The 16,838-nt window shown below is 40.4% G+C and overlaps 1 protein-coding gene across 3 annotated transcripts; it reads left to right on the top strand.

The window, feature by feature from the left end:
* The first annotated feature begins 1,321 nt into the window (after positions 1 to 1,321).
* Positions 1,322 to 16,218, top strand: tmem229b (transmembrane protein 229B). 3 transcript variants are annotated; one of them, XM_056245574.1, is made up of 4 exons: positions 1,322 to 1,536; positions 6,280 to 6,439; positions 12,576 to 12,677; positions 14,591 to 16,218. In XM_056245574.1, exon 4 carries the CDS (start codon positions 14,595 to 14,597, stop codon positions 15,156 to 15,158), a length of 564 nt encoding a protein of 187 aa, XP_056101549.1. In that variant the 5' UTR covers positions 1,322 to 1,536; positions 6,280 to 6,439; positions 12,576 to 12,677; positions 14,591 to 14,594; the 3' UTR covers positions 15,159 to 16,218. The 3 variants fall into 3 exon arrangements, with proteins under 3 accessions (XP_056101549.1, XP_056101550.1, XP_056101548.1); XM_056245575.1 differs by lacking the exon at positions 6,280 to 6,439 and having other exon boundaries at positions 14,595 to 16,218; XM_056245573.1 differs by lacking the exon at positions 6,280 to 6,439.
* The last annotated feature ends 620 nt before the right edge of the window (positions 16,219 to 16,838 follow it).

The following is a 16,838-nucleotide window of genomic DNA, read 5'->3' as shown; positions in this document are numbered from 1 at the left end:
TCATCCGGTACTTTTTGCCTACTCTTTTTATGAGTAGGCTACAGTGAATTCGGACATACTTTTGTCACATACTGTTTTTTGCTTACTATATAGTAGAGAAGTATGTGATTTCGGATGTAGCCTGTGTCTTAAGAACTATGACCAACTAGCAATTAGATGGGGCTTATCAGTGTTTTGGGATTTAAATTAGACCAATCTATATTAATTGGGCTGTCTAAAAAAAAAAAAAAAAAAGATGACTAACTTTAAGACTAGTCTAAGCAGTTTATGCAACCGGCCACAGTAGGCCTACTCAATATTTTATCTATGCCTGTGGGTCAATTTACCATATAAACATACAGTACTATAAATGCATCATCAAAATGACATAGGGCTGAAATTTATTACAACACAAGAATGATGCTGTTAAAAACAGCAGTGAAAAAATGTATAGTGTAGTCGACACTTGACGTGAGTCCGTGTCTCAAAATCTAGCTGTTTGCTTAGACAGCAGTTTTGGGCTTCATAAACACCTTCCATTGGTGCATCTGAGTGTGAGCTCAGCTTTTTTTTAAACAAACTGGTTGGTAAAATCATACTAGCATACTACTACTATAAAGATATGGCAGAAATATTAAGTGTAAACGTGTTGGTCCTATTTTCGTCTCCCTTCCAAATTATTACCCCCTGGTTGAAGCCGCTACCTGATTGGCTAATCCTAACGCCAGCACCTAATCGTAAATCTACTGGGGATTAAGGGGATGAAATAATCTGGCGTGGGTCAGAATTCAGCACAACACCTGCTGTAGGGATAGAAGAACGTTTGTGTTTCCATATCTCCTGTGAATTGGTTCTTTTCAAAGACACAGAATTTCATCATGTCTCTCAGTTCAGTTCATTATTCAATTTATAACAATAGTAAATGACAAACTAAATACAATTGACAATGAAAATTATGTTTCTATATATGGTACAATTTACAACTGGCTATACAAAAATTCATTTACATAACTTGCTGACCTTTTTGCGCGTTTTAAATGCTATTAAAACCATGTCAGTTTCATACAGTATCTTCTGTTAAAATTGCCAAGTCTTTCCGCATTGGCTATTTATCAGCCAGATCCTCGGTTCACTATGTTCGCGGCTCATTACGAATCAGACATGCTCGATGGTTCTTGACTCAATTGAATCAATGAATTAGAGCCGATTAAGTCCCATTCATGAACGAATTCCAGTATTGTGAACCGATTCAACTAATTCATCACAAAGATCCGACTCAAAAGAACGATTCAATCCGTCGCTACTAGGTAGGCAGTACTAGGCACTAGGAGGCTCACAGTGTTTTGAAACACAGCCGGTGTCTGAGCATGTGCTGTTACTGCTGCAGTGGAGTAAAATATGTCAGTTATCACCGGACAGGAGCGAGAGGAGAGAGAGAGGCGGGTACAAATGCACTCTGAGAGGCAACCGGTGCAACGGTTCTCTGTAGAATTCTATTGTTTTACACCAAAATGAGGCCCGGCTCCTCTTGATCTACAGCGGCGGAAGAATAATACGGTAAGTCTCGCCGGCTTTTTGGTGTTTCAGTAAACCCGTTTGGGTTTCCTGCCTGGGTTATCCCACAATGTACGCGTGACAGAGTCAAAGTAAACCGGTACCATTCAGTGCACCTTTCTGAATGTTTTCTCGGGCATCAGCTCGCTGTTTATACGGACTTTTATTATCATCATCATCTAAATAGGCAAACGAGGAAGTATGCTGCCATCTCCATCGCTCATTTCATCCAAAACGCACTCATTTGCGCTGAAATCTTTAATTTCGAATGAACTTGCTAAAGTTTGACCATTTGCGATGCTGATTCTGCCCATATCGTTTCTTAGTGGTCAGATACGGTAACGATTGGGAACTTTATTTAACGTCGTTTTTTAAAACTAGGATAACTAGGAAGCGCGGTGCTCCAGATTCATACTGTTATAAAAGCATAGTTTTGTTGTTTCATACAGTGTGATTACAGTTGTGTCTGGGCAGCGCTGCAGTGGTCGGTTGTCATGGAGGCCTGCGCTGCGCATCCGAACAGCGCAGCTGTCACGACTGCGGTATATTCCGTCTCATAAGATAAACCCTCAAATGCACACATATCCCAAACAATTCCTATTAACATATCAGATGCTAAATAAAGCTGCATCATATTTGATGACACTTCAGAAATAGACAGTATTTGTGACTAAACACATCAAAGAGTACCAAGTTCTTCACACATATTGGGTCACTGTCTATAAACAGACCTTTGGCACTGGCACCTGACTTCTCCCCTCCTAGTCAACTACTACTATACAGCCGGGTACAGCGTATATAAATATGATACTTGCCCTTTAAGAGGTCGTTCCGGGATAGTTTGGATGGCTCAATATTTACTACGCTGACTCTGTCCTCATATTTCATAGCAGCGCTAAGCTGAAGCCCCACTTACATCAGCAGCGCGGGATCAAAGACATTCAAAGCTGACTTGATTAAAACTGGGGATTTAGTGTTTATTGTGGCAGATCAGTTCCACTGCACTACATGCAGTTTAACTTGTCCACATCTCAATCTTTCTTCTCAAAATAGCGTTTAAGATGTGTAATTACGGTTGTCATTATTTCATTCTTCGTGGTGGAATCAAGTCTTGCCGTGTCAGTCTGTTTTAACATCACTGTGGCTTGGTGCAGTCATGTGACTAACCCTCTCTATTAAGGCTCAGAAGTTGTTAATCTTTTGGCACTGGCCCATGTCTGGGACATACTTGTGGTCCTTCGGGGTAAGAATTTTGAGCTCTTGGCCTGCTTCATAATCACTTGAAGTAAAAAAGTATATAACAGGCCCGTCTACAGAGCGGGACTGGGTGGTCCTGATACAACATGAGCTTGGCCCACACAGTTTTAGTTTCAGTTAACAATAACAACTCTAGTGGCTCTATCCGTGTCAAATCAACCAAAATTCATAAACTTCCCCGGCGCAAATTATTATTTTTTTGTCAATATTGTTTTATGAAGAAAGACAAACATAAATAATGTTGAAAGCCAAAATATTAAATGTCATTGTCATGGATGTATACTTACTGAATAATCCACTATTTTGTGGAGGGTGGTCAAAATGACAATTTTCACCTGAGAAGTTACAGGAGGGGGGTAAAAATTACTTCCATTAGTAGGTCCATTTATGTCCATTAGTAAAATCTGTTGACTTTAGTAGTCTTTGCTCCATTATATGCCAACGGTGACAGTTCAAAAATGGGAAAAAGCACTTCTCTTATTCTCTTAATCTCTTATTATCCTTTTAGATTCTGGTTCTTAACAAACTTTTCTTTTGTTATCCATATTTTTAAGGCCCAATATTGTTCAATTCCAAAGATATTGATACCTCAATGTGGCTCTAAGAGTAAATTGTTAAATTGTACACATTTTCAATGCTTAAAAACCAAACGTGGGTCACTTTTCTTACAGCTGATACTTTGTTTCTTTAAAAGAGGAACAGCTGAAGAACAGATAATGTTGAAGCTACAAATTGTATCTCGTTTATTTCTGTCAAACAACATTCCTGGGTGCCATAATATTGTTTTTCAGACATTTGCATACCTGTAAAGTTAAAAATATGAAAGATATCTCAATATGATTTTAGTTTCCGGATATTAACAAACTTGTCTTTTGAAATCTTAAATTTCAAGGCCCTGTGTGGTTCAATCCCAAAGATATGGGGATCTTAATGTCCATGGCTCCATTTTCAATTTGTTGAATTTTTACCCATTTTCAATGGTCGAAACCTGAAAGTGAGTCCCTTTGCATAGCTGATATTTATTGTATTTAAAGGGAAATGTCTGAAGAATAAATAATGTTGGAACTAGAAATGGATCTGGTTTCCCTCTATGAAAACAATTGCATAGAACATACCCGTCTGAGTGCAAAAAATCTACTGAAATGGTTGAGGCACATTAACTTGCTCTCAAAAGTAAGAATCTATATTTGAATAAGTTTCAGGTATTTTTGGAAGAAGGGATTTTGTTCATTTTAACAGCTTCTGAAGCTTTCAAGAGTTTAAATATGCAGTATTGTAACTACATGTTATATAGGTCCTTGAAAAAAATGAAGATTCTAAAAGAAAAGTTTCATGGAACAAGAATCTACAATTATATTATAAGATATATTTAGTACTTCATGAGTTACAGACATGCAAACTTCAGAAAAATACTTTTTTGGCACTCAGAGAGGTATGATAGAGGGAAACGATACATTTCTAGTGTCATTATTATTTAATCTTTCAGACATTCTTCTTTAAACACAATAAGAATCAGCTATTTGAAAAGTTACCCACATTTGGTTTTTGACCATTAAAAATGGGTATAATTCAACAATTTGGACATGGAGTTGCCTGGGATCCCCATATCAATGGGATATAACCATATTTACCACGTTTACAAAAGAAAAGTTTATTAAGAATGAGAATATTGAGATATCTTTAATACTTTTTGAGTTAAGGGTGCGCAAACTTCGGAAAAACAATATTTATGGCACTCAGACAGGAATGTTCTATGCAATTATGTTGATAGAAAAAAAAAACAAGATACATTTCTAGTTTCAAAATTATTTGTTCTTCATATATTCCTCTTTAAAAGAAAATAGTATTTGTTTTTTGACCACTGAAAACATGTACAATTTACCAATTTACTCATGGAGCCATATTGAAATCCCCATATCCCTGGAAATGAACCATATTGGGCCTTAAAAATTAGATACCAAAAAGAAAAAAAAAGGTTAAAAACCACAATTTAAAAAAGAATATTCAGAGATCTTTAATATTTCTTGAGTAACAGGCATGTAAACTTTGGGCAAAAACACAAGTAGTGCTTTTTCCCATTTTTTCTTAACTGTCACCATTAATGCAGCAAAGATTGTTTAAGTCTCAAGATTTTACTAATAGACCTACCAATCGCTAAAAAGATGGCAGCATCATTATTTTATTTTTTTAAAGTAATTTTTATCCCCCTGTAATCTGGCTCCAAATCGCAGGTGAAAATTATCATTTTGACCCCCCTCCAATAATAGTGGATTTCTCAAAAATGATCAAAATAAATTTTTTTAGCCGGGACCTCTGGTTGAGTCGACACGGTATGACCTACATGACTAGGCTATATATATTGGAATCTGAAAATCACAAATCATAATTATTTTGCCACTCCCAATTACTAACAGCTTTCAGCTATTGTTATCCATTATGTTTCATTTGTGCCTGATTAGGTGCATTAAACACGCTAATGAGTGAAACGCAGGTTGAATTGTCTGCCTCATGCTGAAGAATTTAATGAAACTCAACTGGTTCTGCCTCCCTCTGAAACATGATCATCACTTAACAGATCTTAGGAGGCTTATCAGCAGCACTGCTCATACCTGATGAGAAGAATGAAGGCTGTGTGCGGCCTGGAGCCAAGGTGCTATCTAGAGTAACTGAGCTGTGTGCGCTATTGATCCATTGCCATTTAAATTTGTGCAGAGTGTAGTGAACTCGTGGCAGGAGACCAGAGCTCTCAGTCACCTCTAGAAATTGCGGCAGTAAGAATGCATCAGAGCCGGTCATACCAGTGCGGCAAAGGAGAAAGTTATAGTATATTGTCCCTGTCATTGATGCGCCATTGTTCTCTTGGGAGGTGCGTGGTTGAAATTGACAAAGGAAGGACAGAGTAAAAACAAACCGGGATAGTGTAGCCTTTATTATGTCTGAAATGATCATAGTACTCAAATAGGCACTTAAAGGGACAGTTCACAAAAAAAAAGATATTTAGTAAAATGTTCAAGCTGCTCATCTATGTAGTGGAAGCAACAACCAGGGGCTGTCACCATAAAAGTAGTCCATATGTCCGTCCGTGTGTGCTGTAAGTCTTATTAAATAAGTTATTTTAGTATTATTTACACTATATATATTATAATATTTATTACTATTTTGAATTAGCTTTTATTTTTATATTTTCATTTTAGCTTTTTTTGTTGTAATTTTTGTGTTTTTATTTGTTTATTTTTATTTTAGTTGGCCAGGCAACATTTGTAAGTACACAGCCGTCCACGTGATGTAAAAGAAAACAGGACTCTTTGGACCAGGCGACCTTCTTTCACTGCTTCAAGGTCCATTTGTAAGGGCGTTCGACCGGTGGACAGGGGTCATCATAGGCACTCTGCGGCTACGCATCCCCATACGCAGCAGAGTGCGATGCACTGTGTGTTGACACATTCCTCCCATAACCATCATTAAAATTTTGTGTGACTTGTGCCACAGTAGATCGACCTTCTGTTGGCTCAGACCGGACGGGATAGCCTTCATTGCTCTTGTGCATCGATGAGCCTTGGGCACGATGAACATCGATGAACACCCTGTCGCCGGTTTGTGGTTTGTCCCTGCTGACCGGGCGCAACCCACAAGCCTTGCCGTTTCAGAGGTACTTTGACCCAGTCGCCTTGCCATAACAATTTGGCGCTTGTCAAAGTCCCTGGCTTCAGATCTTTATTCCTGTCCATTTCTCCTGCATCCAACATGTTGATTTCGAGGACCGATTGTTTGCTTACCATCTAATCTAATATGTGGCCTTGTTAGGGGATGATCAATGATATTCGTTTCACCTGTGACTGGTCATATTGTTTTGGCTCATCACTGTATATTTTATTTTATTTCAGCTTTATTTAAATGACCGAAAATGGTAATGGCTGTTTTGGGTTCAGTACAAGTTAAGCTTAATCAACAGAACTTGATGAAGTGGAAATTACTTTTTGTGGTAATCAACATTGTTTTCTTTTAAAAAAGCAAAAATCTGGGTTACAGTGCTGAGGCACTTACTGGAAGTGAATGGGGTCAATCTGTAAACTTTGCACAAGTTCACACTTATAATTGAATAGACTAAAGAGCATGCATAGTATGCATGCGTACTGTCCGGGGAAGGGCTCTGAGCTCGGAATGTGGCCCGAACCCAGAGTACTTCCCCTCCCCTCCTCATCCATGACTGGGAGAGGAACAGTTGAGAGTGAGGAGTTTGAGTGGAGGAGGGATACTGGGTCATGGGACAGAGGTGAGTTGGCTATTTATAAATGGGCCTAATCGCTCTGATTGGGTAGATTATCTGAACGTTCTCCTCTCGAACTGTGTTTATAAAACATCATTAAAATACTCACAATTTCAATTGTGTTACAAGATGTAAACAATATGAGTGTAAAGATGGTTTTAGTGAAATAAATCACTAACCTGCTCTTTGTAGTTATATACACTACCGTTCAAAAGTTTGGGGTCGGTACGATTTTAAATACTTTTAAAAGAATTCTCTTCTGCTAACCATGGCTGCGCTTATTTGATTAAAAATACAACAAAAATCAGTTATAGTATTAAATATTATTCCAGTGTAAATCAGCTGTTTTCTGTGTGAATATATAGTAAAGTGTAATTTATTCCTGTTATCAAAGCTGAATTTTCAGCATCACCAGTGTCAGTGTCTTCAGTGTCAAATGATCCTTCACAAATCAGTATAATATGAGGATTTGATGCTCAAGAAACATTTATTATTATTATCAATGTTGAAACAGTTGTTGGTCTGTCAGTTGTACAGTTTTTTGTTGTTTTTTTAGGATTCTTTGATGAATAGGAAGTTCAAAAGACTTTTGTAACATTATAAATGTCTTTACTGTCACTTTCGATCAAATTAATTATTCCTTGATAAATAAAAGTATTGATTTCTTTCCTACAAAAAATAAAAATAAAATTCTCACTGACCCCAAACTTTTGAACGGTAGTGTATATAATTTTCAAACTAAACTTCCAAACCTCACAACCCCTCAAAAACTGTAAAAAATAATTTGAACCGCTTTGCAGCTCAAACAATTAACAGAAGAATCAATATAAGTGCTTTTAAGTAAAAGTGAAAGTGACATGACGTGAAGGCCAAGTATGGTAACCCATACTCGGAATTTGTCCTCTGCATTCAACCCGTTCAAGTTAGTGCACACACATTACGATCAGTGTGTAGTGAGCACACACACACACACACACACACACTGCAAACCGTGGACACACACACCCAGAGCAATGGGCAGCCATTTGCTGCAGCGCCCGGGGAGCGATTGGGTGTTAAGTGCTTTGCTCAAGGGCACTTCAGTCTTTTTCTGCCGGTATTGAGAATCGAACCCGCAGCCTTCAGGTTACCAGTCTGACCAACCATTAGCCCACGACTGCCCCCTGCCTTTTACAAAATAAGCGTTACATTTCTGCTTTCAAGTCCTACTAATATCTTGCCCATTCACTTCCATTGTAAGTGCCTTATTTCAGCTTTTTTATTAAAGAAAATTAGGGATAAATAATGGTTTGTGGTAATCAACCTAATGCCACGAAGGCTGTCGATTGAGCATTATTTGCTGAAACTGTCTATTTATTCAAATTTGGTGCACATTCTTACTGCACACTTCATGAACTTCAATTTCATGTATTTTGCCCTCACTGAAAGACAATTTCTTCAACCAGTTCCTCTTTTTATTGGTTGCACATTACACAATGATTCCCTGTCAGCTAGACAGAACCAATTCTCATCATCCGGCGTCACATAAACCAGCACTTTCAGAAGTGGTTCTGCTTTGATGCTGATCTGTGCAGATGAGCTTGCGTGTCTGTTTAGTATAGTGAAGGCCATGCTGACATCACTGACTGGTCTGTTCAGGTTGCAGAGAAGGTCAATAGAGGTTTGACAGGAGGCGATCAATAGCAATGCTGACTGCAAGGCCAGTAAATGAGGGGGATGGGATACAAACACAACATGTAAACACCATAGCATGCACTGGGCTCTGTATCAGACACTTTTTAATGCCTTTAGGTTGTCCGGATGACTGAGCACTTCTATTGTGCCACTGCCACAAGACCTGTGTCTTATCTCAACGCATAGATTAATATTTAATAATGGCCTTTCCATTAGAGTGTATCACCCTTTTAGCAAGTGTGCACTGCACTCTCCTGGAGTTACGCTGATAAAAACCTTTGGAGTTTTCAAGCATGAAATGCAGTTTTTATCGAGTGTTATTTATAACACCTACAATCTCTCACTTTTTCTTTTTTGGTTTTAAAAACCACTGGACAAAGCAATGTCTATCAAAACAGTATTGTTTAAATGACACGAACAAAAATAGTACAATAATGACTTCACAAAACAATAGTGTAATCATAAAAAAAAAAAAATATATATATATATATGTGTATATGTATGTATTACCATTCATTACCTATTAATGTTTTCTTTGAAAGAAAATGAATACTTCTATTTTAGCAAGGATGCATTAAATAAATCAAAATTGACAGGAAATGCTTTTACATTGTTCTATTGTTCTAAAAATTGTATCAATGTATTCACACTTTCTGCAAAAAAATATTAAGCAGTACAATTGTTTTCAACATTGATATTAATAAGAAATGTTTCTTGGGTAAAAAATAATAATTTCTGAAGGATAATTTGACAGTAAAGCTGTCACGGATGGGTGTGTAGATAGGAAGCACAAGGAGACGAGGAAATAACTATGAACAGGAATTTAATGAACAAGGCACTCAGGAGATGCACACATACCATAAGAACGTAACATATACAATAACCGACCAGGAGTGAGGGAGAACACTGGGTTTACATACACAGGGAATGGGTCATGGCAACAAGACACAGCTGGGGCAAATTAACTAGACACAGGTGGAGGAACTGAACACAAACGAGGAGCGGGAAAACTGAGACACAGGACTAAACCAAAACACAGAGACGGGGAAAACTAAGAAACACAGGTCATACTTGTGACATTACCCCCCCCTCCAAAAAAGGCGCGTCCTCGCGCTGTACAAAATCCAAAGGGGTGGGAGGGTGGGCGCCCTGGAGGCTGACGAGGGTATAGTTCCACGGGAATAGAAAGCCTCCAGGGCGGACTAGGCTGTGGGTCTTGCCAAGGGGGAGCTGGACATGGACGTGGGCGTGGCCAAGGCGGAGCTGGATGTGGGCGTGGCCAAGGCGGAGCTCTCGGGTAACCGGGAGTCCAAGGTGGAGATGGACGAGGGCGTGACCACGGCGGAGCTTTCGGAACCTCTGGAGTCCAAGGCGGAGCTGGACGAGGGCGTGACCACGGCGGAGCTTTCGGAACCTCTGGAGTCCAAGGCGGAGCTGGACGAGGGCGTGACCACGGGGAAGCTTTCGGAACCTCTGGAATGCAAGGCGGAGCTTGACGTGGCCAAGGTGGAGCTTGATGTGGCTGTGACCACGGCGGAGCTTTTGGGACCTCGGGAGTCCAGGGTGGATCTATCCCTTCAGGTGACCATGGCAGTGCTGCCCCTTCGGGTGGCCATGGTGAAGGCGTATAGCCCCCCCCCAAAATTTTCTTGGGGAGAAGAACGGGTTTCAGCTCAGGCTCAGGAACAGTCTCTGGCTGGATGGCGGTCTCTGGCTGGACGGCGGTCTCTGGCTGGACGGCGGTCTCTGGCTGGACGGCGGTCTCTGGCTGGACGGCGGTCTCTGGCTGGACGGCGGTCTCTGGCTGGACGGCGGTCTCTGGCTGGACTTCGGCGGGACGAGACTCTGGAGGGCTGGTCTCGGCGGGACGAGACTCTGGAGGGCTGGTCTCGGCGGGACGAGACTCTGGAGGGCTGGTCTCGGCGGGACGAGACTCTGGAGGGCTGGTCTCGGCGGGACGAGACTCTGGAGGGCTGGTCTCGGCGGGACGAGACTCTGGAGGGCTGGTCTCGGCGGGACGAGACTCTGGAGGGCTGGTCTCGGCGGGACGAGACTCTGGAGGGCTGGTCTCGGCGGGACGAGACTCTGGAGGGCTGGTCTCGGCGGGACGAGACTCTGGAGGGCTGGTCTCGGCGGGACGAGACTCTGGAGGGCTGGTCTCGGCGGGACGAGACTCTGGAGGGCTGGTCTCGGCGGGACGAGACTCTGGAGGGCTGGTCTCGGCGGGACGAGACTCTGGAGGGCTGGTCTCGGCGGGACGAGACTCTGGAGGGCTGGTCTCGGCGGGACGAGACTCTGGAGGGCTGGTCTCGGCGGGACGAGACTCTGGAGGGCTGGTCTCGGCGGGACGAGACTCTGGAGGGCTGGTCTCGGCGGGACGAGACTCTGGAGGGCTGGTCTCGGCGGGACGAGACTCTGGAGGGCTGGTCTCGGCGGGGCGTGACTCTGGGATGATGGCCCACTTGGCAGCACGTATAGACATCAGCGGGGGTTCGGACACGCTGGAAATCATCCCTGGATGGCCATAAACGGATCCGGTGTCTGACCTGACAGTTGACACAAGTGCGGCGTTCAGATTCTCAGGCTGGGCGGGCGAGATGTGCACTGGCTCTGGATGGGTGGTTTCCTCTCCGTGAGTGTCGCAGGGCCCGACGGTAAATGGCGACCCATTATGGAGAAGCACCCACTCGACGAAAGTCTCAAAGTTCTCTCGAGGTCCCAAACCGGGTAGGTGTGCCTTAGTCTCTGCATTGAGGCCAGTGTGGAAGAAAACACTCAATGAGCGATCGGGGAAAGAGCTAAGGCATGCCAGGTCGAGATAAGCCGTGGTGTGAGCCTCGAGAGATTGCTGGCCTTGTTCCAGCAACATCAGCTGCATCGAAGCATTCATCGTTGATTTTGGGTCGGTTATTCTGTCACGGATGGGTGTGTAGATAGGAAGCACAAGGAGACGAGGAAATAACTATGAACAGGAATTTAATGAACAAGGCACTCAGGAGATGCACACATACCATAAGAACGTAACATATACAATAACCGACCAGGAGTGAGGGAGAACACTGGGTTTACATACACAGGGAATGGGTCATGGCAACAAGACACAGCTGGGGCAAATTAACTAGACACAGGTGGAGGAACTGAACACAAACGAGGAGCGGGAAAACTGAGACACAGGACTAAACCAAAACACAGAGACGGGGAAAACTAAGAAACACAGGTCATACTTGTGACAAAAGCGTTGCCATCATAAGAATAAATTACATTTTGAAATGTATTACAAAAAAAAAAATGTATTATCGTATTTATGATTAAAGAAAGAGCGTAAGATACTTTTTTAAGAAAACATTTTAAAAAATCTTACTAACCCTAATTTTTTGAACGGTACTGTATGTATAATTAGTGTAATGTATAATAATTAATTATATAAATATACTTTGACTACAATCAGATTCCCTCAAGAATCTCACAAAGGGAAATTTATTAAAATAAAGTTTTATCTCAACAACGTATGTGAGCTTTCATAGCCAATTAATAAGACTCCTACTGTATCCATTATTAATCCTATTGGGCTGTATATTTATCAGATGTGTATTTTGCCACTGTTGAGGAACTAAGAGCTTTGCTTATAGTAAACTGAAGATTATCTGTCTGGAACAGTACCACTAAAGGCAAAATTTAGACGACTTTACTGCCCAAATAGAACATTTGTATGGAAGAATATACAGCATGTCATTGTCACAGCTTGTTTTGCACCTGTAACATTCCTTTAAAACAAGTAGTACTTCGCTCAGTTAAACAGGATGTTAATGTTGATGACTTGTTTTTGTTTGTTTTTTAATTTCAGTTCATGAGTACCACGTCAGCATCGGCAGCCGAACTCAGTACCGCTCCTCTTGGACTCTGACAGACGGTGTTGAGTGTGGACATTGAGACTGCCAGACAGCAGGTTGGGTAAAATCTGCAAAAATTACTTTTTTCCCCTCTACATAATCTCTCCATCAAATAAATCCTCAGTCTAGTTTAGTCACAGTACAGCTTATATTAGTTTTTGTTCTTCCAATAGGCTTAGCCGATATATTTTTAGATGTGATGCTACACTTGTAAAAGTTTGTGTTCGTCCCTGAAGGTCACTTGAGTTCCCATGATGCCCTTGGAGCAAGACACTTAACCTTCATATGCTCCCAGGCAGCTGACTGTCCCTCAATTGGCCTACTGTTAAGCAGCTTTGGCTGAGAAAAATATCTGCTAAATGGCAAGTAGCTAAAGTGTAATTGATAGCTCATAATGAGATCACACTCACCTCTAAGTCAGTATTACACACATCTCCAGCAACAGTTGAATATCAAAAGATTCATAATTGCCTTAGAATTGACCAGTCATCTCATCTGTACAGTTTCACTCTGATATTATTTGTACACAGATGAGCTTTTTTAAGGACTTTAAGCTCTCCATAGGCCCACTGACACATGATACTGTATTTTAAGCTGTGTGTGCTTAGCGTGCAGGGATTTGCATACTAAGATTAGTTATTTTGTTTCTATAATGTCCTCAAGTGACCCATGTTCATGTAACTTACATGCGTAAGTTTATATATTATCATCATTAGTAAATACTACTTCTGTGTTGTCATGCAACATTTGTATTTCGTTGGCGATGTTCGGAATTGCATACTAGCATTGCACACTACTCTTATAATTTCTGCAGTATACACTACCGTTCAAAGGTTTGGGGTTAGTAAGATGTTTTTGAAAGATGTATTTAATCACCAAGGCTGCATTTATTTGATCAAAATACAGTAATATTGGGAAGAAATATTATTACAATTTAAGTTTTTTATTTTAAAATGTAATTTATTCCTATATGGGCAACATTGACTTTTTAGCAGCCATTACTCCAGTCTTTAGTGTCACATGATCCCTTAGAAATCATTAGAATATGCTGATTTTGTGATAAAAAATGTTGATTTATAATTGTTTAGTGATCAATGTTGAAAACAGTTGTGTTGCTTAATATTTGTGTGGAAACCGTGATACTTTTCTGAGGAATTTAAATAGATAAATAGGCATTTATTTGTAATACAAAACTTTTGTAACAATATAAATGTCTCTACAGTATCTTCTGAACTGTTTAATGCTTTCTTGCAGAATAGAAGAGAAAAGAAAAAATAAATGAAATCTTACTTATCCCAAACTTTTGAACAGTAGTGTAAATTGGCCACCACATGCAGATATTATTGGCAGAGAATACCCGAATACCCTACTATTTGCTCCAGATTTGCCAACAAAGCACTCTGCGTGAAATACTGTATCCCATTATGTAATGCACTCAGATTTCCATGTGAAAATAAACTGGAAGTAATTTCAGTAAAAAATCTTTTTTTTTTTTTAAATCCTGATATGATAACTGGAAATCACTCACTAAATTCCAGAGGTCAAGTTTGGCTGGTTAGCATGACCCAACTTTCAGCAGCCAAAAGTTGTCTTTCTCTATTGATGGCCATTCAAAACTAGCCATGTGTTTTAACAAAATAAAATGTTTTGCTAGCAATATACAAATTGGCTGGTTTTTGTTTTTGTTTTGTTATAACAGATATTTTATCAGTGGCCATTTTCGGAAGGTCCTTTAAAACCTTTTAATATTTGTTTTAAATTATTTAATTTTGCATTATTGTGGTGACACCAGCCAGTCGGCATATTGTTTAAAACTATAAATTCAACATATAAATAATTAATAATAAATCCAAAATGCAGTATACTAGTATTCCGAATATAGCCTTTTGTTGCAGCGTATGCAGGTTGTAACGCACTCTTTTTTTTTTTACTTCCTGAACCCTAATAACTCCACACATCAAAATAAAAGGAAGATGGCAACCACAGCGACCCCTGAGCCCCTTACTGCCCTCTCTCGTTGGTACCTATATGCCATCCACGGTTACTTCTGTGAAGTCATGTTCACGGCTGCCTGGGAGTTTGTGGTGAACTGCAACTGGAAGTTTCCTGGTGTGACGAGTGTGTGGGCGCTCTTCATCTACGGAACCTGCATCCTGATCGTAGAGCGCATGTATCTGTGTCTGCGGGACCGCTGCAATGTGCTTCTCCGCTGCATCATTTATACATTGTGGACATATCTGTGGGAGTTTGGCACGGGTTTGCTGCTTCGGCAGTTTAACGCTTGTCCGTGGGACTACTCTGAGTTTAAATATAACTTCATGGGCCTGATCACGGCAGAGTACGCCGTGCCTTGGTTCTGCGCCTCCTTTATCGTTGAGCGCCTAGTGATACGCAACACGCTCCGGTTGTGCTTCGACGAGGCTGTCGGGCCCGGCCAGGCTGAAGAACTGTCGGACAGAGGCGGAGAAGGAAGAGCAGGGAGTGGGAGAAGAGGAAGAGGGGCAACCAGCGCAAACGGCTACGTGAAGGGGGATTGAGGAGGTTTTCGACACCTTCCCCCCCCCCCCATCTCAAACCTCCCGTCACCCATGACTCTATCCGCACATATCGTAGTCTCTCTCCCACCTGCTTCCAGGGAAAGAGTCGCTCAGACACAGTTGGTGCAGCTCCAACTGAGACACTTGCACAACTGTGAGGAACTTTCTGATTTTATATAGATCGTCCAGCTGGCGTTCTTCGTTCATGTGGAGGGATGTTAATTTGCCACCTTAGTGCTCAACATTTACTGTCCTCACTTCGGGCGAGTAGCTATTAAGTTCAAGGTTTGTCAGTAGGAGTGGTGCCCGGTGGCAAAATGAGAATGAACACACCTCTTCCACTATACCTCCCAAACCAGTCCATCCACTCCAGACTCTCTGGGAAGGGACAAACAAATTGACTTGTGTTCTCTCGTCCAAAAAAAAAAAAAAACGCAGACACATCACTTGAAAAGAGATATAGCCTACAGTATCAATGCTTTTAACAAAGCGAGTCCTTTTAGATTATAAACACGGTCCATGATGTATATGTAGTTGGAAATGCAAATAACTGTTAGGATAAAAGCTTACCTTTTGAATGTTAGTTTGTGTTATTTATTAATATCTAAAATGTAGTTAAGAAATGATAATATATTAAAAATGTATTGTGTATATATATATACTGTATAACCTAAAGCAATGCCTTGTACTTGAATTTGGTGTTTTTTTATATTCATCAAAATATTCAGTGCTTGAACGTGCATGAAAGTTGTCTTCCAGGAGATTTGTTTCATTCTGAGACTGATCTTCGATGTTGTGTACAATTTATTTCCTCCGTTTTTAATTATTTAAAAAAAAAAATATTTTCTCATGGAGATGAACACACAAAGGAGTACTGTATTGTTACATATATAGAGTCCGGGTGCTCAGCACTGAAACCATAAAAACATCACAGTATCCTGTTTTTTTCACTGGAGAGAATGTTATTGTGTGTTTATGAACTGGTGCTAGATCCTCATTGAGTCGTGTTGAGGGATCTGACAATGGTCACAATAAAGGCATTAATATGTAGGTTCACTGACCTCAGGTATGTCAATTTTAATTGTTTCACCTCCGTCTCTCATATGCCATTGAATAATGGATGAAAATTGAGAAAAATATTGTGGCAATTTTTAAAAAAAAAAAAGCCAACATCACCTTGGTATTACCCGCATGGTTACAGTTAAAGGTTGTGGATTTGCCAGAAAGTTTTGCTTAACTGTATTGGTTATTATGTTGTTATTGACCAAACTAAAAATGTATTAAAACCACCTATTTCTGAATGCAAGTCCTGTCAGATTTCCCTTCAATATTATTGGTTATAAAACATTTATAAAGTGAAAAAGTCTTAGTATTTATTTTAACCTTCTACAAAATGTGCAATATAAATATACATGTTATTTTCATAGCTTTAGTTGTGCATCTATTGTTTTGAAGTTTATTGTAATGTCACAGCACTTTGCATGTTTGTCTCTTTGGTGTGCTATATGATTGTCAAATGTATACATTTTAAATGATTATCAAGAACTGGTGAATGGTGCTATTCTGCCCCCTTGAAATTTCACATTCGTATTTGTAAGCGGTGTGCAGCTTTTGTGTTCCTGCTTTATCACACTCTATACAATAATGTCATAATACGGATCAGTCCCTCATACAAGGACC

This window comes from Rhinichthys klamathensis, unplaced genomic scaffold (assembly GCF_029890125.1).
Source record: "Rhinichthys klamathensis goyatoka isolate OS25496 unplaced genomic scaffold, OSU_Roscu_1.1 h1tg000032l_1, whole genome shotgun sequence".
NCBI classification, from domain to species: Eukaryota; Metazoa; Chordata; class Actinopteri; order Cypriniformes; family Leuciscidae; genus Rhinichthys; species Rhinichthys klamathensis.
The sequence above is the reverse complement of the archived record's forward strand: the minus strand, read 5'-3'. Positions and strand labels throughout refer to the sequence as shown.